Genomic DNA, 24,131 nt, shown 5'->3' with positions numbered 1-24,131 from the left:
AACACTCGTCCCAACACAAAGGTAATGGACCCCTCGAGAGAGTGCCAGGCCCCAGCAGAGGTTAGGATACTGTTTACAATGGTTTTATTGTAAGTAAAAAAAAAAGGAAGAAATGCTTTTCCACTTTCCTCCTGATGGAATAAAAAACGAGCTGTACAAGGTTAATGACTGAACTCGTCAAATCCACCAGCAATTTGAAACTGAAAACTGCTTGGAGCAGCTTTTTCATACCGAAACTAACATGGATTGGCACATGTAGCCCTTTCCAAAACCAGCCGGACATATACTTCATGAATTAAAGTCCTCAATCAAGATAATTGCTCAAAGCACCATTTACTGTGCATTCGTACCTTTTCACAAAGTACCAGCGATACACCAGCATGTATCCAACCAGAAACGTGAAATTACCAAAAAGTTGACCGTTGCGTCATCAGTAGTCTCTCGGAACAATAAAACAAAAGAAGACAAGGAAATCCTGACAACAGCAATTGTGTAGATATCAAGGCTGCTCAGTTAGGAGGAAAAGAAAAACATGCCGATGTTACAAAATTCAAACACAACGAGAATGGCAGCTTCTGTAACCGTCCCGGCTCAACGGTGACTGCACTGCAGTCACTAGTCACTGCACCGATGAGTCTCTCTCATCTCATGCAAAGAAAGTGCTGGCTACGCGCAACTGCAAAGTCTCAACAAACAAACAAGGATGAAATGTTTTGTTCTTTTGGCAGAATAAATGACCCCCAACCCCCTCCAACTCCATGGATCACAGCAGCACAACGGGATTGAACTCTGACTCACAGTTTCACCAACTTCGTTTCATGCTCCGTATTCATCTCCAATGCAAAGTGAATAAAATAAATCAACCTCACAGGTTCCTGGGTTTTGTTCACTCTGCGCTCTCTCTCTACTTTTCCTGTTTGTTCATTCCTGTACTTGTATCCAAGATCACCTCACTCTTCCATGAGCCTCCATCTTGCATAAACATTTTAAATGTGGCTTTATCATTGGTCTTGATGTTAGATATTCATTATTCACGACCAAAAAAAATCCATAATATGCAATCACTGCATCGATGATGTTCATAATACCACTCTCAAGGTATCAAAACAACCTCGAGAATAAGAAAATCTTCATCATAAGAAGTACAGTATTCGAAATCAAATCGGCAATAAAGTTGACAAAAATACGCTTGCAGGGGTCACAATCGGCAACGACGGCGTTCGAGGCACGACAAATATTTGTAAAATGCAAGAGGCCAAGTTTTGGGAGAACTATATCGTGATCGTACTTCCACAAATGAAACAAAATTTGCTTAATACTGTGGAATAAGAGAGTGCATCATTCTTAGGGGCCATCTCCATATTACATTGTCAAAAATGGTGAGTTTTGATCACCTTCCCTCTGATGTCCTCAAACCTGTTTCTCCTCTGTTCTCCCCAATCCTCCTTCCTTTCTCTTATAAATTACCACTCCTCAATCCATTTATCTTCTAAATTCAACCTCCCTTCCCCCCTCTTTTGTCACATTTAATATGTAGGTGAATAAATTCTTAACCAATCAACGTTCAACAGCAAGTATGACCTCAAGGCTAAAGGAACCCAAATGCCATCCTTTTTCAATGAATCATTAAAATATGACTGCATTTTGCTTCATTCCTTCAGTTTTAACAAATAACGAGCCATCCGAGGATGAAAAAACGGACCATCAAACGGCCAAAAGTTTGATAGCAGAAAAGTCGAGACGGACGAGCGGCATCTTTCCTGCGGAGCAGTTTTCATGTCCGAGTTGAAAACCATCAACGTCAAGAGTGCACGACATTTAGATTGTGGTAGATTTGAGGATAGAATGAAACCAAACAACTCACTTTAAAAAAATTCACAATATAAATGTTGTCAACACCCTCAGGACAAATGGCAAAAAAAAAAAAAAAAAAAAAAAAAAAAAATTTCATTCAAAAACCTAAAATTATAATTATAGCCCCCTTCCCCCCTTCCTTAAGTAACATTCTTCTTCGACAAAATACATTTAACAAAACTGTTTTTGACAGGAAACAACTATTTACATAAACTATGATTAGTGTTGTCAAATGAGATCCACAGCATGTGTTGCACTCCCAGCATATTCCCGTTTGATGTCCCTCCAAGGTTGTGGGATTCCATTAGAAGAGTTCTGCTTGAAGATGGAGACCCAAGACTGCTAAAGAGGACTGCGGGCAAGGTCAAAATCTTGCAAGATGTACAACCTCTACGTGTTCCGTTCTGTTTACTCAAAGTAATCCTCGAGTCAGGTCAGTTCATCCAAATACGACTACGTTTCTATCCTCGTAATACATTTTAAAAGGCTGGTGTGACGCAAACTTACGTTACAAAATAAAAGGAGGACAGCCCTCAAAAACAGTACCTATCGTTGTTAAATTATTGGTGTGATGCAAACTTCCGATTTAGGGATTTAAAAAAGAAAAAGTCTCTCCACAAGGCGCACTGTGGATATTCAACGAATTTGTAAAGAGAAGGTCGTGACAGGTTGCCCACCGGGACGATGAAGGCTCATATCAGGTTGAAGGTGTCAAAACAGTTTGTCGCAGGTGGTATTCGGACCATTTCAATGTAGATTCTCTGAGCGCTCGTCTATAGTCTTGATAAACTCGACAGCGCTGCAGAACTGAAGCCACCAGTATGCAGTCTCACCCGTAAGTTCCTTCGGAAGAAAGTTGTTTACAAACTGCACTGTGGAAAGTAGTCCTGGGGGATTTGCCTGCATCAAAAACAGAGTCAGGGTTACAGTGAAGTCATTACTGGAATTGTGTAAAAATGGAGCACACGGCTCAGTTATTCAGCGCTGCTGTAGGGTCTCTCCTCATTATCTGATGAGTCATTCGTCCAAACTTTAACCATGGTCCCTACCCACAATATTTACCAAATTTTAGCTCACCTGCAGGATAACGTAGACTAGGACAGGTATGCAGTCATCAGCACCAGGCTGCCCACTGCCTTCCCTTGCCAGGTTCAGCAAGTTGACGATAACAGTACATGTACGTATCACACAGGACACTTTTCCGTTTGGGGTCTGTAGAACAAAAGAAGAGCAAGAAAATATTGTGGCGTCACAGGTCACCTGGAGTTACGCCCTTGTTTGAGCCCGTTGCTTGCACTCACACTTTTTGCTGTTATGGTTTCTGCAGAGTCCACATTGGAAGACAACATTCAAATGACCTGGTCAGGCCTGTCGAAGACTTGGCTTAACCAGGTGATATAATGGAAACATCCAAAAATGAAGTCATCCTGAATTAGAAGAGCCGTGCTCACCTTGTAAGGTGTGATCATACGTAGCTCATCTTGAGCTGCCTGCCAAGGAGCCTCACTGTGATAAACCTGCAAGGGAAACTACTAACATTAGAATATCATGTTCGGCTTGTTGCGAACATAACTCAATGTCAGCGATTTTACCAGCTGAAGATATTCAAGGAATTGCAATGATTTCATTCAGTTCCAAATGTTCCCCATCTGCCATCCACCCTGTCCAACAGGGTGGTGCAGCTTTAGTGCAGTTGCTGTTGGTACATTGATTATAGGTTGAGCTCAAGGCTTGACTATAAACTGTCGGCGTTGTGCTTCACAGACAGGGTGTTGCATTAATGAGTGTACCGTCCCTCGGATGGATGTGAAACCGGGTGTCCCATATACTGGCATCAGTAAGTGGACGCTAAAGACCTCGCAGTGTCATTGGCAAAAGAGCAAGGCAAATGAGGCAAACCACGTGCTTTACAGGAATGAATCCATCCACTCTCAATCATAGCAACAGCAGATGCCAGATGCATAATCAAATACCGAAAGATCTGTATTGTGTGGATAGAGGCCATAAGCAGCACTGCTCACCTCTGGAATCAAGAGGATGCTGTTGGAGGGACAAACAGTTTTCTGCACTCGCTCAATGTGCTCCGAGAATACCCTGTAAAGAGTTAAGTGGAATTATGAGTACTAGGGCATGCCCGTACTATATATAAGCTAGGATGTGCCCGTACGTGGGTGCCCGTTCCTTGCCAAAAAAAAAAAAAAAAAAAAATTTGTGTAGGGGTGTGTGTGTGTAAACATCCTAGGGCGTGCCCGTACGTGGGTGCAAAAAAACATGCGTGCAAACAACAACAACAAAAAAAAAACTTTGAAACCACGTGGCAGTAACGACCACAGAACCCCCCCCCTCTATTTACATGAATGGTTTGGTCCATTCGCAACGACCACAGAACCCCCCCCCTCTATTTACATGCAATGGTTTGGTCCAAAGCGAACGGTTTGGTCCATTCGATGTGATTCGATGATTCGATGTGAATGGTTTGGTCCATTCGCAACGACCACAGAACCCCCCCCTCTATTTACATGAATGGTTTGGTCCATTCGCAAAGCCAAAGCGAACGACCACAGAACCCCCCCCTCTATTTACATGAATGGTTTGGTCCATTCGCAAAGCCAAAGCGAACGACCACAGAACCCCCCCCCCCCCCCCCCTCTATTTACATGAATGGTTTGGTCCATTCGCAACGCCAAAGCGAACGGCGAACGGCTAAATCGCCATAGCTCGGTAAGTACTTGTCCGATTAATTTCAAACCTTGAAAAGGCACATCCTCGGGTCCCCAGCAATATACCTGGCAAGTTTCAAGTATATCGGACCCGTGGTTGTCGAGAAACAGCGGTCACAGACACACAGACACACAGACACACAGACACACAGAGATTGCTGGAATTATAGATAGATTATCAGTCTAATAATATTTTAATAATATAATTACATGGAGAGAGTTTTATTTCTACATACTGGTCTCTCATGATGTCACCATCCTGGTTGGGGTGGAAGGCTGTGGGGAAAACGCAAGCCATGACATGACACTCGAGAGCCTCATGAAGCAGGTGAATCCCGGCCACATCATCTGGAAGCCAGCGAGCCTCCTGTATCAGGCCTAAGTCTAGCGTTTGCAGAATGTCGCTCAGAAAGCTTGCCTGCTCATCCACCATTGTCCGCGATTTAAAACCTGCAGAGCATGGAATTCCCAAAATCCAAATAACTGGATGCATTTGTGAAGTGGTTGCCTTAGATGCATACAGAGCCTAAAGGGCTGCATTGTTACTTGCCAAATATTAGGTACTGAAAACGATGTACGCATCCAGTATAAGTACCACAAGCAGAACATGCTGAAACATATGACCCCCACTTGCTCAAGCCTCTCCTACCAGTCACAAAGCTCTGCAATAGAGCTTTCTTCTTGTGCAGGAAGAAATCCACATGGAATGCCACTATCTGTCGCTCGGTCATCTCCTTCTCACACGAAAGCAGACGCAGAGCCTTCTCCATGCTGTTCCGCATAGCCTCTAGGCCCTGTCGACTTCGTGCCAGGTACTCCACATAGGCCTGCCTCCGCCTACCCACAAAATCAGCATGTTTGTCATCAAAAAGATATTTGTTGGATACCGTGCCATGCTAGAAAGTTAGCATTCCCAATTTGTTTGACTACCTGTAATCGTCAGCCAAAGCATTCAAGAGTTTCTTGCAACCTTGCGGGTTGACATCTCTCAGGCAACGGCGTGCCTCGCCCAGCCGAGCCACCTGACCTCGGTCCTTCTCCCGCCAAGCTTGGGTCTGATGGCTTTTCAACAACCAATCCAAGAGTTGCACTTGAGGGAGAGGGTGGAACACAAAGCTGATTATAATACAGGTGAACTCACACTTCCATTAGCTTCTCAAAGACATCACATCAACCCTCATTGAAGTTATATCGTTGAATACAGCAATAGAAAGAAAACCAATTGTGCCATTCTCCACCCACCACCAAATTCCCTCTACAGGACCAGTTAAGTAAATGATTGTGCACAAGTGTGTGCCAAAGGAATATCCATAAAAAGAGTGTCTTGTCTCATGCAAAAAAATACAACAAACAAACTGGAGAGTTCCGAGAACACCTTACTCTGCGCTGTCTTGAGAAACAAGAACATGGGTGGGGTCAATGAGCGGCACATTTCATTGGGGGTGATGACGTAAAAATTCCGTAATATTTTGTCCAAGTACTGAAGCGTTTTGAAAGTGCCAAAAGGTGATTTGTGTTCTACAGTGTTCAAGTATATAATTCAATTGAAATAAAATAATGACTTTGAAAGTCGTGGGAATTTGTTTTTCAGAAGTTTACCGCTGTTGATACACCACATTATTTAACACGTTACATGAGTTATTCGTGCCTGTTGATTGTGTCCTTTATGACGTCCTTAAAAACAGTAAGTTTCCCGTTTGGAAAGATTTTAAAATTTTGTTTGACTGCCAGACAGGCAGACAGAGTAAAAAATGATCTCAGACCTCTCTGAGCATGTGCGATCGGGACGAAATCAGAGCCAAAGTACTTTTAAACCACAGATTCGTTTTCCGATTCATGTTCAAAATATAACATTCCATTGAAATGGAGTTGTTCCTTGTTCAAAAACGAACATTTGTAGACAGAAGGACAGACAGAAGTGAACGAATTGCTTAACCCTGCTTTTCGCTTTGTGTGCGTGGGGTAACAAACTTCATTATGCACCTCCGACACACCAGCCCAAATCAACAAAAACACAATTTATTATTTGTTTGCACCAGTCAAAAGATAGAGTCCAATTCAGCAGATTGTATTCATAAACATTAACTCGGTGTGTCTTTACATGTGTATTTGGCAAGCTGCTTCGCTTGGAAGGAAGGATATACCAACTGCACACGAAGTTCGAAGAAATAACTGCCTACCTGCATCTTCACCACCATCTTGGACTTGAGTTCCAGCGAAAGCCAAAGGACCAAAGGTACTCAATGCTACCCTCAGCTTTTGCTTTGCTTTTCTGCAATGTGAGCATTCATCGGTAGCAAGCGAGAGAGTTGGGGGATATGGGGAAAAAAATGAGAGTGAGTGTTAGGAAAGGTGGAGAAAAGTAAAAATGAAAATGAAGTGATGATAATGAGAAAGGGAATAGTGGAGATAGATTGGTGTAAAGCGACAAAGCAATAAGGTAAGAGGGTGAGCAGAAAGAAAGCAATCATGATGGAGATTGTTGAGAATGTGAAAGAAGAGTGGAAGGGAGATTTAAGTGTTGAGGATAAGTAGGGAAAGCGAGGGAATGAGAGGAGGAAGAAGGACAAAGGTAAGATTTCTTATTTTCAGCAAAACCGATGTAGCACAAAGATAATACCGCACTTGCTGTGACATGACTTCATTTACGCAGCACCAGCAGAAAGTGTAAATGAGGAATTTACTGGGAAACTTGTTTTGAGCATTTTGAAGCCAAACCTCATCACTTGTGACTGTTTCATTGACCCACATCAACACTTTCTCACCTTCTTCATCACCCCACTCCTCAGTCCTGAAGACCCTAATAAAAACGTTTCAATGTACATCCTATACTTCCTCTCCTCTTGCCTCGCTTTCTTCTTTCAACTACCTCCTCTTATTACTTGTCCTTCTTCTCAGTCTTCCTTACCATGCTCACCTCAAAGTGATTGGCTGCCTCTTGCCATCTGCCTGCTCCTCGGGCCCTTTTTTGGTGACCTCTTCTGTGCAGGCGGTGTCCTTTGTGCCAACTGCAAAGCATGAAGAAAAAGAAGGAAAAAAAAGGATAAGTAGACTATGATCCAGATAATGCTCCTCTCCCCACACACTATTCTTTTGTTTTTTGTTAAAACAAGCAACAGTGATGAAAACACCACTCATTGTATTTAAGCATCACCTTGTTTCAGACCAGAGTGAAGAGTTCAGTGGCCTGGTACAAAAGTAAGCCTTCGCATATTTCCACAGATGTTGAACTACACTGAGCAAAAACACTCACTATACAGTGCGATAGGTTTTTGTGGTCACACCTGTCAAGAAAAAGTGTTAATTAAATGCAGGAAAAAGAAATCAACAAAGTGTTGCTACATGAAGACCCATTGTTCGTAGTCTGCAATGTTTTTAATGAGCTTGTACACGTCTCATCAGATCTGCTGCCATCCTTTTGGGGGAATGTTAAGCCAGCCATGCAGTCTGCTCACAATTCCTTGTGGATGCTAAAGATCCCAAGGTGCTTTTCAAAAAGAGAAGGCCATTGTGTGCTGCATTTTAGTTAAAATACAATATTTTAGTCAAATTCCTGCTTCCTTGTCTTGAGCATTCCCCACCCCTGGTTGGCGCAGTGTTTCTGTTCCACTCGGATATGCTGAGTGATGTCGATAAAGGGGTTCCGTGCTTCAAAAAATGATAAAGTTCCAGGTTCAAACCACAGGAGTGAATGCAAAATACCCAACTGATATCCAGTCATAAGAATAGGAAAATTATTCAGTTTGAATAAAGAAAAGTCTCATGAATAGCGGAGACCAAATTTGTGCGCAAGCATTCATTTTCCATGTTGCGTTGTAACAAAATGGATAAACAATAAAAGAAAAATACATTAAAGGCCAAATCATATATGCACGCATACCACCTTATAGCTACAGCAGCAAGGTGCACAAGGTGGGTGGAACATGTATATCCTACTGTACTGTATTCCAGAATGTGTGGGTGTCCATTGGAATACAATTTACAGGCATCCCATCCTCTTCGCTGCAAAGACCTTCCAATTTCTTGAAAAGTGGTAACAAGAGCAAAGGCACGATTTAGATCTGTGATGGATTGTAGGGCTGCTTGAGAGTCTGAGAACAAAGTTCAACTGGGTGGTATTTTGTCTTCCTCTCAGAGGGAGGACAGGCCGTATTCAATAACTTGTACCATGGACTTCGTACCGACTACTCAAGGACTTGCTGCGTCATCCAGTTACTTTGTCCCACAAACCAATTTGCCCCAAATTGAATTCTAATCGCATCCCTGCTCGTCCAATGGATACCAACACAACAATAAACATAAAATTGCTACACAAAACCACAAGGGACCATATACATGTTTACACAAAAATGGAAAGAAAAAATTCCTTCCCCACCTTCCGATTTATGGATTATCTGCACCGCCTTTCTCTCTCCTTCCCACCCCACCTCATATTTTTCCTGCTTTCTTCTTTACCCTCCCTTTTGCTTCCCTAAATTTATGCAATGTGTAGATACTCCCTTATGTTAATCATGCCATGTGACCCACAATAGAAAAGAAAAATAAATAAACATTTCAGTGCACCAATTAGCCAAACATTGAAAATGAAAATAGCAAGGGCACAGGAATCTGGCTGCACATGACATGAATGAATGAATGAATGATCGTTTTAAGGCCATTTTCCCCGCTAGAGCAGGGGGTTAGCCTTGCGGGCCCCATGACAATCATGGTTCCCTGTTTGAGGCAATGTTTTTATGGCCGGATGCCCTTCCTGGCGCCAACCCTTAGTCGCCTCTTACGATGCGCAGGGATACGGTGTACCTATTCTAAACCGGGGTACACACCGGAATCATTCATCACAGCAAGCTGGTACTCGATTTGCCGACCTCGGAAGGATGACAGGCTGAGTTAACCCCCCTGGTGTTAATTTAGCGATCGACCAGGATTCGAACCCAGGACCCTCAGATCCCAAGCTGGCACCCTAACCGCTAAGCCAACACCAGGCAACCACACATCGGTCAATTTATTTTCTTTTAAATCGGTAATAGTCAAATTTTCTAATCAGCCCAGCACTAGTATTTATAGTTGTAGAATTACTATAATTATAGCAATTCTACAACTATAAATACTAGTGCTGGGCTGATTAGAAAATTTGACTATTACCGATTTAAAAGAAAATAAATTGACCGATTATGATACCTATGATACCGATGCCGATTATAAAGTGGTAAATAATGACGTCATTGTGTACACGAAGTGGATACCATACCGGATCAGTATCGTGCCCGCGATTGACGTCATTGAGTGGATGTGAATCGATACATTTGAAATGACTTCTCCAATTGATTGGTTCATCAAACGGCACAGCATCCTGACATTTTTAAACGAATGATGAGCTACTATGTGTTCATTCGATAAGTTACAGTGCATTCAGAAAGTATTCAGACCCCTTCTCTTTTTTTCACATTTTGTTATGTTGCAGCCTGATGCTGAAATCGTTTAAATTCATTTTTTCCCTCATCAATCTACACTCTATGCCCCACAATGACAAAGTAAAAACAGGATTTTACAAAGGTTTGCAAATTTATTAAAAAGAAAAAACTGAAATATCACATTTACATAAGTATTCAGACCCTTTGCTATGACACTTGAAATTTCGCTGAGGTGCCTCCCATTTCTCTTGATCATCTTTGAGATGTTTCTACACCTTTATTGGACTCCACCTGTGGTAAATTCAATTGATTGGACATGATTTGGAAAGGCACACACCTGTCCATATAAGGTCTCACAGCTGACAATGCATATCAGAGCAAAAACCAAGCGATGAGGCCGAAGGAACTGCCTGCAGAGCTCAGAGACAGGATTGCGTCGAGGCACAGATTTGGGGAAGCCTAGAAAAAAATTTCTGCTGCATTGAAGGTTCCCAAGAGCACAGTGGCCTCCATAATTCTTAAATCGAAGAAGTTTGGAACAACCAGGACTCTTCCTAGAGCTGGCCGCCCGGCCAAACTGAGCAATCGGGGGAGAAGGGCCTTGGTAAGAGAGGTGACCAAGAACCCGATGGTCACTGGCTGAGCTCCAGAGATCCTGTGTGGAGATGGAAGAAACTTCCAGAAGGACAACCATCACTGCAACACTCCACCGATCTGGGATTTATGGCAGAGTGGCCAGACGGAAGCCAAACAGTTCAATCTTGGTTTCATCAGACCACAGAATCTTGTTTCTCACAGTCTGAGAGTCCTTTAGGTGTTTTTTTGCAAACTCCAAGTGGGCTTTCATGTGTCTTTCACTGAGGAGAGGCTTCCGTCTGGACAAGTGTGATTCCCTTTGGAGGAGAGGCAGATATGTATGTGTGTACATATATATATATATATATATATATATATATATATATATATATATATATATATATATATATATATGAAGCGCGATGCTGCGCGCGCGAATGCTTACGCAAGGAGCAAGCGGACAACGCGGTTCATAAAAGAGTCTTTATTGAAAGTACTCAAACTGCAGCACTAAGCTGCTCAGGGCTGCGCGCCCCGTGTATATCGTGAGGCCATGCCTCTCTCCCTGGCGTGGCCCATCCCCACTTGGTGTGCGGGGTGATGTCACCCCGGGGGGTGATGCCAGGTTTGTTACAGCGGTGGGTTGCTGATTTCGCCCCAAAGCCGCCATTAAGCATGTGCTCAGCTCGGGGAAGAAGGGCGTGCCTGCCCATCGTCATCAAGGGCGGAGCCAGAGGGCCGTGCCGACCAATCAGGGCCGAGGCGAGCTGACCGATGGGCGTGTCCTGAAGGCTGGTGGCTTGATCGCCTGAGGTGCTATAAAAGCGCGCGCGCAAGAAGCAGGTTGTTGAGTTGTGGAGTTGTGGAGTTGTTGAGTTGAGTGGTTGGACCAGATGAGCTTTTACAGAAGTGGTTGGACCAGATGAGCTTTGACAAGACGAGAGAGACGAGTCCTAAAAAAGAGCACGCGACGTCCACACAGCCGCAGCAGCAGCAGCAGCCACAGCAGCAACAACAGCCGCTTGGGGCCTGGACGCGGCAGTTTTGAGCAGGGCCGCGAAGGAACGGCGGCTGCGAAACATGCCGATCGTGCTGCAGGATCCGTTGGACCTTCCTCTCCCTCCAGCCATCCACCTCCTGCCTTTCCATCCTTTTGTGTACGTGAGTTTGTTCTGTGTGTCTTGTCCCTGGGTATTAATTAAGTTTGTATAAGCTAGCGTTGCACTGTGTCTCTAATATCTTCTGTAAATTATTTTCTTATCTTTCCTTCTTCCTTGGTTACTTTTGGTTGTAAATAGTAAATAAATTAGATTCGTATTCCTTACCCTTTGTCTTCTTCTTCTTCTTCACATCCGTGTTGCTTTTGTCTTTTCCATATTGAATATCTGTGGCGCGATCCGGCCAACGTTCGGGAATCGGGTTAGTCGGGGTAACTGTTCGGCCGCGGTGCCATCCGCTCGGCAAACCAACATCCTTATCCGCGGTCCGTAACAATATATATATATGTCGGATTGAGACTTAGGACTTGGGACTCAGAAGAACTCAGAAGAAAGGAGCAACGGATATATTTATTGGAACTCGAGTACTCAAGCTTGAGGACAGCAAAGTTGCATTGAAACTCACAAGGAATGACCAACAGTACAACAAGATGCTCTGAAATAATTCAATTAACATTGCTTTATATAAAGGAAAGTCAGGGGTGGAGTTAGCTCACAAGACACAGAGACAGAATGGGCTCATTGGGTCCCCCACCATAGTCCCATCCTGTTGTTCAGTTAATTAAAGGAAGTTCATCCAAGGCCAGTCATGGGTTAGCTTCTGATAAGGAGATGGTCAGCATTATGTGACAACATGTTTACAACTTTCTGTATAGCAGCTGGCTTGGGAAAGTACAAAGGGGAGTGGTCACTCGTAAAACTGTCAACTTGCAAGATAATGGCAAAAACAGGAAACAGGCAAAGAGAGATAAGAGTTGCCTTCAAGGCCTAAAAAAGGGGAACTAGAGATTGCGCCCACGCAGGCCAGAGCACAAAGGCAGAGAACTCCTTATTAGGATATTACACATCCTCAATGCAGTAGAAAGAACTCAGTATCAGGAAAGAGTACAGTAGCAAGTCAAAACAAAACATATAATTGGTTATACTTGGTAATTGGTAAAGCAGCAAGGATATACAAAGGGGGAGGGGCATTACAGCTCCCTACATACCGCCCTTTTGGATCTAAGATACAAAGTTATCTACGAGCCAATCAAAGGCCTTTATTTCAAACAAAAACAGAAAAATCATTCAACATATCACGCGAAGGCAGCCCCGTAAGAATGTCCCGTACCAAAGCACCACACAAACTCAGTAGGATGATTCGCGTCTGTATGTGAGTATGCAATGTAAGGCCGTAAAAGCAGAGTGATCAAATGGCACACAAAATCCACCAAAAGAGGTGGGAGAGAGAGAGTGTAACTAAACGTAACGTACCACACGAATGCAGCCCAGTGAGCATGTCCCGTACCCAGTACCGCACAACGAACCCAGCAGGCTGATCCGCGGGTGTGTGGGTGCAAGTGGGTGTAAGTGGATGTATGATGTAAGTCGGGTGTAGATGGGTGTATGAGGTGAGACCGTAGAGACATGAAGATCGAATAGCGCGCCAAATCCACAACGAAGACCTCTGGTTCCACCGGGGTCCACACCCAGGAAGATCTCCGACCCACCCTTGGTCCACAGAGGTGCAGCCGGACTCCTCCCCAACTGGAGCTCGCCCAGGCTTCCCCAAGTGAAATCCTTGTCGATCTTCAGCGCTCAATCGATATTCATGTTCATGAGGTCTCTTACGTGCTGGTGATCTGGGGAAGACACAACATCGTCAGTATCAGGTGGCTCAAACCTATGGCCATAAAATAAAGCATAACGATCCAAAGGTGGGAGAGAAACTTCCTTTGGGTCAAAGTCGAGATCGTCCGAGGCGATGCTGCTTGCTTCGCTGTTATTCAAGGGCGAATCTCCAAAACAATCAGACTCGGAACTCAGAGTATTTTCACGATCGAGTTCCTCTCCATCCGGGCTTGGGTTCACAGCTGGGTCCAAATCCCGAACTGGGTCAGTGGCGGTTGACTCTCTGTGGGCTTGTGAGACATAAAGGTGAGCTCGTGAAACATGGAGAGGCAGAGCCTGCATTGAAACATAAACATCAGCCGGGGACCCTCGCAAGTGGCCCACATCATCATTGGTAACATCAACAGTAACATTATTCTCAGGTGGCGTAGGCCTGCGGAGTGGACGGCCCATAGTCATAGCCACGGCATGGCATATCGTGAAGAAACGAGAGGAATCCTTCAGGAAATCGTCGATTTCTTCTTCCGACGTGTCGGGGCCCAGTTTAAACGGCCTTCTAGTAGCCTGAAATGCTTCGAGGTCCGCATAAGTGTACTCGACATCATTATCGGTAATATCAGCAATGGAAGAACAATCTTCGGAAGCGAAGATCTCATTGTCGCGGCCCAGGGACTCGTTCAGGTCGTCGTTCCAGGATCCGCGACTGGCAGTTGAGTTGACAGCTGGTGTGTCATCCGGACCCGCGATCCGCTGGTCGATCATCACCATGGCCTTTTCCGGTGTCGTCTTCAGTGTCCATCCTGTGGAAAACTTCCTCACACACGCAAGGACTAAAGCCTTGATTATCACACAACTAACCACGATTCCAAGGACTATTGCCAAAGCGGTTAGTACCCACTTTACAATTGTGCCTGTCCACCCTTTGAACCAGTCGGTAAGCCACTGGTGGGAGGCTTCCCGATCCAAGCGATCCCTTGTCAATGAGTGAGCGCTTTCCCTTAACGTTATAATAGCAGCACTGACACCCTGTGAGGGGTCAGGAATAAAAGTGCAACATTTACCCTCAATTATCCCACATACCCCTCCTCGTTCTGCCAATAGCATATCTAATGCAACCCTATTTTGCATAACCATTGTACGCAGATGGACAACTGTGTCCAACATTTCGTCGTGTGCTGTAGCGGTGGCGTTGGCCACAGTTTCTAAGATTAACGCAATTTTGTCAATGCGGTAACTGTTCATGACCGTCCCAGCCCATGGGAAGAAGAAGCTAACGGCTTTCTCCCAATCAGCGCCGTGTAAAGTAGTGGTGTCGTCGTCGTGCCAATAGGTGCTTCGTTGTGTCCTTATGAGTGCGGTGGTATTATGCAAGTGCTGTCGCATTTCCATCTCTGGGAAAACTGATCCTAAATAGCAAATTCCTCCCCAATTATCAGGTAAATACGGGTAAGCTTTATTCCCGCATACAAACATGGTCCCGTGCGGGGCCACTAAATGGGTGGTCATGCAAGTGAGAAGACCTGGGATAGTGTTTGTCCCGTTTTCCCCTTTCCATGCCAACTGGAGGTGTGTGAGGTTATGCAAGGGCGAGCTTGTAACGTTCACTAGGAGCGTGTGTTTCCCTTTTCTCGGGTCCGCGGGAAGGGTATCTCTACACACGGATTTGCCTACCATTACTTGGCCCTTTCCTTCTAAGCAGAGGGCCCCCCATGCCGGCTTGACCCAAACCGGCGCCGGACGTTCCTCAAAGTGTCGGGACAGGATGGGAGGGGAGTACTGGAAAACTCGTTTACACGCGGTTTCATCAGAACCTTGGCTTGTCAGAGTTGTACTAATGCATTTGGTATCTAGTGGCTTCGAGCACAAATCATTGAGTGATAGGGGTAACACTACCATTGGTATGCCTGCTGTGCTGGTGCGGGGAAGGTGCATACACATCCAACACTGTGTCCTATTCTGTACTGTGGCCATATGCCGTGCGACCTTCCAGTATGTGTTCTCCTCTGGCTTCCTTCTTACTTCCTGGGCAGGAGGGGGTTTAATGACGTAGGCGGCACAACTAGGCCGGAATTGGTGTTGGGTATCTCCCCTCTTTTTGTTCCTTCTAATCAGCGTGCGCGGGGGCCATATTCCACATTCAAGTATTATCGTGGTGTGTGGGCCGACGAGGGCATGCGACAGTAGGAGAGTAGTATTGTCGATGCCCGTGCCCCATTGATATCCTGCGGCGGCGTGACTATTCACGGTCCCAGTAAACCTTCCATTTTCCACCTGTCTAACTTTAGTTAAGACTATGCGTGGGGTTGTCATGCGTGCCTGTGGTGTCCCATTGTGTACCACCATGGCTTCCATCCATCTTACAGATAACCACTTGAAATGTGTCTCCAACTCACAGCAATGTACTACTATCCCCTGTCCCCGGGGAGCCGTTATGTATTTGACGGAGTAAAGTTTAAATAACGTGTAGTTGTCGTGTCCTGGGTATTTGGGGAGATCCTCTCTCAGTGGGTTAAACTGCAGAAGCCTATCCTTGGCGGGGTTTGTTAGGCAGCTGCCCAGAATTCCCATCATCATGACCGTCATCGCCGCCCTTAGGAGACTGTGGTGCCCTAGACGGTGCATTGTCTTCAGCGGTGTGAGGTGTGGTGTCTGCAGCAATGTGAGGTGCGGTGTCTTGTGTGGCTTGTGGTGCGGGGATGGACAACTTACAATGGGTGGCGTGGATCCACGAAGGTTTACCCTCGCAGAAGACTGCCGTCGGTGTGACCAGTAGCACCTGGAATGGTCCCTTCCACCGTGGCTCCAAAGCAGCCTTGCGGGTGAAGTGCTTCACGAGCACCCAGTCGCCGGCCTGAAAGTTGTGGATGGCGTGGCCTATTGGTTCAGGCAGCGCCTCTCGTACTCGAGCATGGATGCTGCGTGCCACATTCGACAAGCCTATGCAAAATCTCAAAAGCATGTCATCCATTACTGGCAAAGCAAGGGTGGACATGTCTGTTGGTGCTGAAACGGGCAAGCTCATAGGTCGTCCCATTAATATTTCGTGGGGGGAAAGGCCCGTAGTGCGACCCGGGGTGGAACGAATGCTCATCAATGCAAGCGGAAGAGCCTCTGGCCACCTCAAGCCTGTGTCTGCGCAAAGTTTCGCTAGTTTATTCTTTAAAGTCTTGTTCGTTCGTTCCACAAGTCCTGAGGACTGTGGGTGGTAGACGCAATGGAAGGATTGTTTAACGCCCAACGCCTTCAGGATGCCCTTAACCACCTGCGCCGTGAAATGGCCTCCTTGATCTGACGAAATTATCTGGGGAATGCCAAATCTGCACATAAAATCCCGCACGAGGCGCTTCACTACTGTCGGAGCATCGGATTTGACGCATGGGTATGCTTCGACCCATTTGGTGAACGTATCTACGATTACCAACACATAGCGAAACGACATGCTTGGTTCCAATTCTGTAAAATCGAACTCAATAGTTGCGAACGGCCCACTTGGCGGGGGCCGTCCCCCATCATGTGCATGTCTCGGCGGCGCCCCTCTATTGTGTTGCTGGCAGACCACACACGATCGGCACACTTCGGATACAATCCGTGACAGTCCTGGCGCTGCCCAAGTGTAGTCTATCTGTCCCATCACCCCCCTCTGGCACACATGACCATTCTGATGAGCCATGCGTGCCAGCCAAGGCAGTAAAGCCTGGGGTGCTATGGGTTTTTCATCAAGGGTCCACATTTCCCCTGGCCCAGGGCGTATCGCTCCTCGTTTGAGCCAGACCTCGTGTTCGGCCGTCGGTGCAGCATTTTGCAAATTTATGATATCGTCCTTAGTTGGTGTGGCGGGTGGTCCCGCAGTCGGTATGTCAGCAATCTGTGCGGCTGTCTTCTGTGCTCGTGTCACCATCGGCATGTTGCGTTCTATCTGTTGGTTGGCGGCCTTTCCTGCCGCCTCGTCCGCCCTTGCGTTGCCCCGGGCAACGTCAGTGTCCGCCCTTTGGTGGCCACGACACTTAATTACCGCGATAGCGCGGGGAAGTAAAATGCTTCGGAGGAGCCCTTCTACCAACGCGCCATTCTTTATCACTGAACCGGCAGATGTGAGAAACCCTCTCATCTTCCAGATGGCTCCTTTATCGTGGACTACGCCATGAGCGTAGGCCGAATCTGTGTAAATGTTGACGGCAAGGCCTTCCGCCAAGCTGCACGCTCTGGTCAAGGCGCACAGCTCCGCCTGCTGTGCGGAAAATGTAGGTGGAAGACGCCCGCTCTCTACCGTTTCGCTATCCGAGCACACGGCGTACCCGGACAACAGAGACCCGTCCCATGCGCGCCTAGCTGATCCATCGACATAATATATACAGTCGGGGTATTCTAAGGGATTGTCCTTTAAATCCGATCGCACCGTGGAGACTAGCTGCACAACGTCGGAGCACACATGAGGTTCGCCCTCCTCAGGAGTGGGCATCAGTGAGGCTGGGTTGAGCGTCGTGCAACGTTCGATCGTGATGTTGGCTGCAGTGATCAGTGCGGATTCGTATTGCATTAATCTAGTGTTAGACAAATGCTGTGTGCTTCGCTGTAACAACAGCGAAGTGACGCAATGCGGTACTCGTAGCGTTACTGGGTGTCCCATAACAATGTCCGCTGTTCTTTCTACTGCGTACCTGGCCGCTGCCACGGCTTGCAAGCACACCGGAAACCCTTGTTCGACCGGGTCTAACTTTTTACTAAAGTAGGCCACCGGCCGCTCCTTATCCCCATGGGTCTGTGTCAAAACTGACTGGGCGAAACCTCCCACGGCGTGAGTGTAAAGGGTAAATGGTTTCGCATAATCCGGGAGTCCTAATGACGGTGCCGTAACCAGCGCCTGTTTCAGCCCGTCAAAACATCGCCTCAATTCATCCGTCCATATCAATAGGTCCGGGGCATTTGATTTGGTCGCCTCGTACAGTGGTTTAGCCAGCAGCGCAAAATCAAGTATCCAAGTGCGGCAATATCCCGTCATACCTAGGAAGCGCAGCATTTGTCGTTGCCAGCGAGGGCGAGGCAGCTCCATGATAGCGGTCACCCGTCCAGCATCCAATTCTCGTTTTCCATGCGAAATGGCGTGTCCCAAGTAAGTTACAACCTGCCGCACAAACTGAAGTTTTGGTCTGCCTACTTTGTGGCCTTTGGCCGCCAAGGCCTTTAATAGGGCCAAAGAATCCATTTCGCACGCCTCCTTTGAAGGGGAGCAAATCAACAAATCGTCAACGTATTGCAGCAACACTGACCCTCCCTTCAATTCCACATCCGCCAGGTCGCGGTGCAGCGCCCGGGAAAACAGAGTGGGGCTATCTGAAAACCCCTGAGGTAGTACTGTCCAAGTATACTGGCGCCCCCTATGGGTGAAAGCGAACAAGTATTGTGACTCAGGCGCGATGGGCACAGAGAAAAACGCAGAACAAAGGTCGATGACCGTGAAGTATGTTGCGTCCGGCGGAATTGACATCATGAGGGTTTCTCCGTTTGGAACTAGTGGGTGTATGCCCTGTATCACCTTGTTCACCTCCCTTAAATCCTGTACAAATCTCCATTTGTCCTTTGACGGCTTTTTAACTGGCAAAATTGGTGTATTACATGGGCTGTTAGTTTCTACGATAATCTTCTGTTCCACTAGGGATTGAATCACTGGTGCTATGCCTACGTCGGCCTCAGGTCGTAGCTTATACTGTTTTACGTTTGGCAAGCGCATCCCCGGCTGCACTGCTATCACTAGAGGTTTGGCGTCTCGCATCCGTCCAACCTCGCCGTCGCTTTTGGGCCATAAATTGTCTGGCACCTCCGCTAGGAGGTAATCCGACTCACCCGGGTCCGTCAGCACTGCCCTCATGGCATAGGTGCCTTTGGGGGGCAACTCTGCCTCTTCGAACTTTCCGTCCCTCCGTTCTGCCTTAATGTCAATTGAGAACCCTTCACCGTTTTCGAGCTGTTTCAAAGTCCAGCGGCCCCTCTTACACCGATAACCATGTAAGGGAACTTCTCGTAACCTCCCTACCATCCAACCTACACTTTCCGGCGGCCACCCTTTGGCAGTAGTGAGGGTAACATGGGCGACCGCTCCTTCGGGGTATTGGGTCAGCGCATGCTGACTCGGGGTTAGGACTACCTCAATTCCTATTCCCTCACGCCCGATCCATACCCGTGACAAGTGTAGAGGCATCCATTCGCCCAGCTTTTCCTTAACCCTTTCCCGGTAGTTCTCGTCCTCACCCGTTGCATCATAGTACGCAGTGCAATGGGGTGGATTATCCTTTAAGTCCTTTATCGAAATTTGGTGCTGTTGCATCCAATCTCGCAGCACTGAACTGTCCAAACACACATTATCTATGATATATGTCCAAGCAGACAAAGCCCCTGGATCCAAGCGCCACCAATACGCGGTGGGGCCGGGACGAGCCAGTGCCGTCATCAACAAGTCGCGTTTAGACTCCGCGACGTCTACGAAAACTCCCTCCTCGGTACATGAGATTTGACAGCCCAAACGGCACAATAAATCCCGTCCCAGCAAATTCGTCGGGGCGGTAGTGGTCATCAAGAAAGCATGTTTAGCCTCCAGCGGGCCGCATGTTACTCGCACTTCCTCCGAAATAGGAAGCGCTTGGGGTAAACCCGAAACACCCAGTATTTGAACGTTCCTTGCCGTAGGGCGCAAAGAGGGCAATTGCCCCTTGTTAATTGTGCTGCGAGTCGCGCCCGTATCTACGAGAAATTCTAATTGTCTTCCCTCCACGTCCAACATCATAGTTGGTTCCTCTGCCGGTGTCATGGTCAAGAGAGGACACTCCTTGGGCGACTCGCCAGCGTCCCGTCAATAGGCCCCTCTATTGTATTGGGGCTGAAACCCCTTACGAGCCTTTGGGCAATCACGTATCCAGTGTCCCATCTGCTTGCAATAATGGCACGGTTCCTGCGGAACCGGTGGTGCGGAGGGCATAGGTCGTCCCTCTACAGCTCCCCTTCCGCCCTGCCTGCGTTCTGGCGGCCCCCAAAGTGACTGGTTCACTGGTTGCCACTGCGGCGGACCCCGAGGCGGGGCCCAGTTCCCCCTTGGTCCGTTCTGCATCCCACTATTGGGGGGTGGTCCGGGGTTTTGGAGAAGGGGTCTTGGTGGATACCAATTTTGGGGAGGGGGCCCTTGCACATTCCAAGTTTGAGGGTTTTGAGGAGGAAGGGGAAGAGGGGGTGGTATTGTCCATTGTTGTTTTACCTCGTTCATATTAATTAGTCCAAAATCTTCCTCAGTACAACCGTCGCAGTTCTCATTTTCGTTGTGGATCCACTCTCCGTTGGGGAATTGGCCCTTATAGAAAAGAGGATAACAACTCCTCCTATGTTCCTCTGGACCTCGAACAGGTCCCCACTTCTGGCACTGTTCGTGTATGTAGTTCTGACTCTGATCCCCCTTTTTATTCTGATTAAATTGAGCCCGTTTCTCTTGGACAAACATTTGCAATATTTCCTCCTTAATATCCTTCTTCTCCTCTAGGGAGGAGCCCGGGCATTGTTCCAGTTTGTCGCATAATTCGTTGGTTGTCATTCCCTTCCAGCCGAAGAGGACGGTCTGTACCTGTTTCTTTAACACCGGCCGAAGCCCCTCGATTAGATATTGATTTACCAATGGTTGGGGTAGCCCTCCCAGCTGCATCGGACCCAGTCCTCCCCAGCGCGCAATGGCCTTTTCCAACCTTTCTCGGTACTCTCCAATTGGTTCTCCTGCCTTTTGTTTTATGGCCCCGATCTTTCCCCAATCCGGACCTCCTGCTGGCAACAGCGCCTGCTCAATAGAATCTAGCAGCAGGACCTTTAGAGCATCCCATTGCGCTTGTGTTAACGGGGGGTTTGCACCAGCCCTTGGGTCTGCCACCGGCCAGTGTGCTCTTTGTCTAGCCCTTTCCCATACCTTGGGTGGGAGCACGGACACTCCCATATGGGTTATGTCTCGATAGTCGCACTCGCCATCCAAAACCCAATTCGACATGGTCGGCACTATCTGCCGTGGATCCTCAATAAGCAAATGTTGAATCCTTGCCCGCATTACAGTTAAAGAGGATTCTTTCCATGGTACTCTTTCCCGAACCCCATGACCTGCTGCGTCAACCCCGATAACTTGTACAGGGCACAATGTTTTCCTTTCCTCTATTTCCTGACATTCCGATGGGGTAGTTTGTGAGGTCCTTTTCCCCTTACAACCTACCAGTGAGGGGTATAACCCATCCGGTCCTATCGGTGGCGGGAACCCTGCGATGTCGGTCCCGTCATCTATTCCGTTAGCCCCGAGTTGTGCCAACGGCCTTCCCTGGCTCGGGTGGTTCTGGGGTATCTGGGGCGCGATGGTAGCGGGGTTATAGGGAGGTGGTAGCGGGGGCGCAGAAAGGATAGGTGGTGCCTGAAACCCCGGGACAGAGCTTAGGACTGGGGCTGGGGAGGGTAGATTGGTCACTGCCTCCCCTCTCGCGGGGTCTGGGTTTTCAACGAGCGGCATCAGTCGCGCGTTGGCCTGCCTCTCTATTTCCTTAAGCGCTTCATCCTGCTCTTTATTCGCCTGTTTCCTCAGACCCTTGAGTTTTGTTACCTCACCAGCCAAGCTGGCCTGTTTCGACTTTGCGTGTCGCTTCATCGCTTCTTCCTTCCACCAGCCAAAGACTTTCCAATAGTCAGGCGGAAAGTGTTTCGTGGCCTGTTCGAACTTTTCTAATGTCTCATACAACACGTCCAATTTTTCCAGCGCAAAAGACCCTCCTTCGGGCCACGGTTCTCCCAAATCCTTCGTCAATGCAACCCATGACTTCCCTGGTCTCACAGCAGCATAGCCATACCTCTTAAACATAAAAAATGCTGGGGTATGTCTAAGCGGTTCACCTGCCTTTACTGTCTTATTACCCATACTGTTACCCATCCTAGGAAAATTTTAGTTTACCGACGTAGCCTTGTACTCGTGAGGATCGCCCGCCTCGCGTTTACAGCCGTCTACCTAACTCTGAGAGGCTCGCAGTCTTATACTCGTGAGGTTCGCCCGCCTCGCGTGGTACGGCCGCGCTACCTACTCTCCTGAGAGGCTCGCCCGCCTACACAGCCGTCTATCCTACCCTTACTGCACTTTCCTGGCGTCCTACGCCCGTATAATAGTTCTGATCTTACTTAAAATCCCAACGTCTCCCGGGTAGGCCTCGGATCGGGACGCCGCCCTTATCCTTACCCTCACAACCCAGAGATCTATTACCCCTTAACCTCAGGCGCCCAACGTGGGGCACTTCTCCTTACGTAACGTTACCCTAACGAGTCCATAAACAATCAGTTGCTCCAGGACCCAAGCGGTCCGTAATTAAATTTAGGTTCGTGGAACAGGTATGAGCAGGGAACGGAACGTACGGCGACCGAGCAAGAGAGAGTGGGTTACAATTTGGACTGACCCCCGGGCTAGAAAGGAAAAAACAAAAGAAAACCACAGCTCACCTGACCCGGATCAATTGCCAGCTGGTCTCTCACCACTCCCTTGCCTGGGACCGCGTCCCGGACTGCCCAGACTGATCCCACCGCTGCCACCAGTTGTCGGATTGAGACTTAGGACTTGGGACTCAGAAGAACTCAGAAGAAAGGAGCAACGGATATATTTATTGGAACTCGAGTACTCAAGCTTGAGGACAGCAAAGTTGCATTGAAACTCACAAGGAATGACCAACAGTACAACAAGATGCTCTGAAATAATTCAATTAACATTGCTTTATATAAAGGAAAGTCAGGGGTGGAGTTAGCTCACAAGACACAGAGACAGAATGGGCTCATTGGGTCCCCCACCATAGTCCCATCCTGTTGTTCAGTTAATTAAAGGAAGTTCATCCAAGGCCAGTCATGGGTTAGCTTCTGATAAGGAGATGGTCAGCATTATGTGACAACATGTTTACAACTTTCTGTATAGCAGCTGGCTTGGGAAAGTACAAAGGGGAGTGGTCACTCGTAAAACTGTCAACTTGCAAGATAATGGCAAAAACAGGAAACAGGCAAAGAGAGATAAGAGTTGCCTTCAAGGCCTAAAAAAGGGGAACTAGAGATTGCGCCCACGCAGGCCAGAGCACAAAGGCAGAGAACTCCTTATTAGGATATTACACATCCTCAATGCAGTAGAAAGAACTCAGTATCAGGAAAGAGTACAGTAGCAAGTCAAAACAAAACATATAATTGGTTATACTTGGTAATTGGTAAAGCAGCAAGGATATACAAAGGGGGAGGGGCATTACAGCTCCCTACATATATATATATATCTATATATATATACAGTATATACAGTATATATATATATATATATATATATATATATATATATATATATATATATATATATATATATATATATATATATATATATATATATATATATATATATATCTATCTATCTATCTATCTATCTATATATATATATATATATATATATATATATATATATATATATATATATATATATTGTTACAGATCGCGGATTAAGATGTTAGTTACCGAGCGGTTTGGTATTGCCGCGACCGTTACAGGATCCCTGACTCACCCGATTCACCCAGAACTTTGGCCGTATCGCACCACAGCTGCTCAATGAGGGAAAAGACAAAAACGACGCAATGCAAGAGGAAAAGGAATAAAACGAGAAGACGTACAGACGAGTAATGGGGTTTATTATTTACACACACAAGCAAAAAGGAGCAATCAAGTTTTATTTA

General features: G+C 46.9%; 2 protein-coding genes across 4 annotated transcripts in view; both read right to left on the bottom strand.

Annotated features, from left to right (window-relative positions):
* Positions 1–308: 308 nt before the first annotated feature.
* Positions 309–24,131, bottom strand: part of LOC137438736 (GTPase-activating protein and VPS9 domain-containing protein 1) — a 154,243-nt gene continuing 130,420 nt past the window's right edge. For all 3 annotated transcript variants that reach the window (XM_068134045.2, XM_068134043.2, XM_078767194.1), the window contains 9 exons: positions 7,492–7,582; positions 6,755–6,846; positions 5,505–5,664; positions 5,224–5,411; positions 4,811–5,024; positions 3,876–3,948; positions 3,306–3,371; positions 2,932–3,066; positions 309–2,754 (listed from right to left, as the gene is read on the bottom strand). In XM_068134045.2, the coding sequence (XP_067990146.2) occupies positions 2,602–2,754; positions 2,932–3,066; positions 3,306–3,371; positions 3,876–3,948; positions 4,811–5,024; positions 5,224–5,411; positions 5,505–5,664; positions 6,755–6,846; positions 7,492–7,582 (1,172 nt within the window). In that variant the 3' untranslated portion in view covers positions 309–2,601. The remainder of the gene's footprint in view (positions 2,755–2,931; positions 3,067–3,305; positions 3,372–3,875; positions 3,949–4,810; positions 5,025–5,223; positions 5,412–5,504; positions 5,665–6,754; positions 6,847–7,491; positions 7,583–24,131) is intronic.
* Positions 12,116–23,123, bottom strand: LOC144888614 (uncharacterized). The gene is made up of 2 exons (XM_078767192.1): positions 22,879–23,123; positions 12,116–16,304 (listed from the first exon to the last, which is right to left on the bottom strand). The coding sequence occupies exon 2, from the start codon at positions 16,009–16,011 to the stop codon at positions 13,357–13,359; it is 2,655 nt and encodes an 884-aa protein (XP_078623318.1). The 5' UTR covers positions 16,012–16,304; positions 22,879–23,123; the 3' UTR covers positions 12,116–13,356.

This window comes from Myxine glutinosa, chromosome 13 (assembly GCF_964187855.1).
Source record: "Myxine glutinosa chromosome 13, kmMyxGlut1.1, whole genome shotgun sequence".
Lineage (NCBI taxonomy): Eukaryota > Metazoa > Chordata > Myxini > Myxiniformes > Myxinidae > Myxine > Myxine glutinosa.
This window is presented reverse-complemented; position numbering and strand designations above follow the sequence as displayed.

Coding starts and splice junctions, on each gene's coding strand:
- LOC144888614 (XM_078767192.1), bottom strand. CDS start 16,011: ATGCACCGTCTAGGGCACCACAGTCTCCTAAGGGCGGCGATGACGGTC.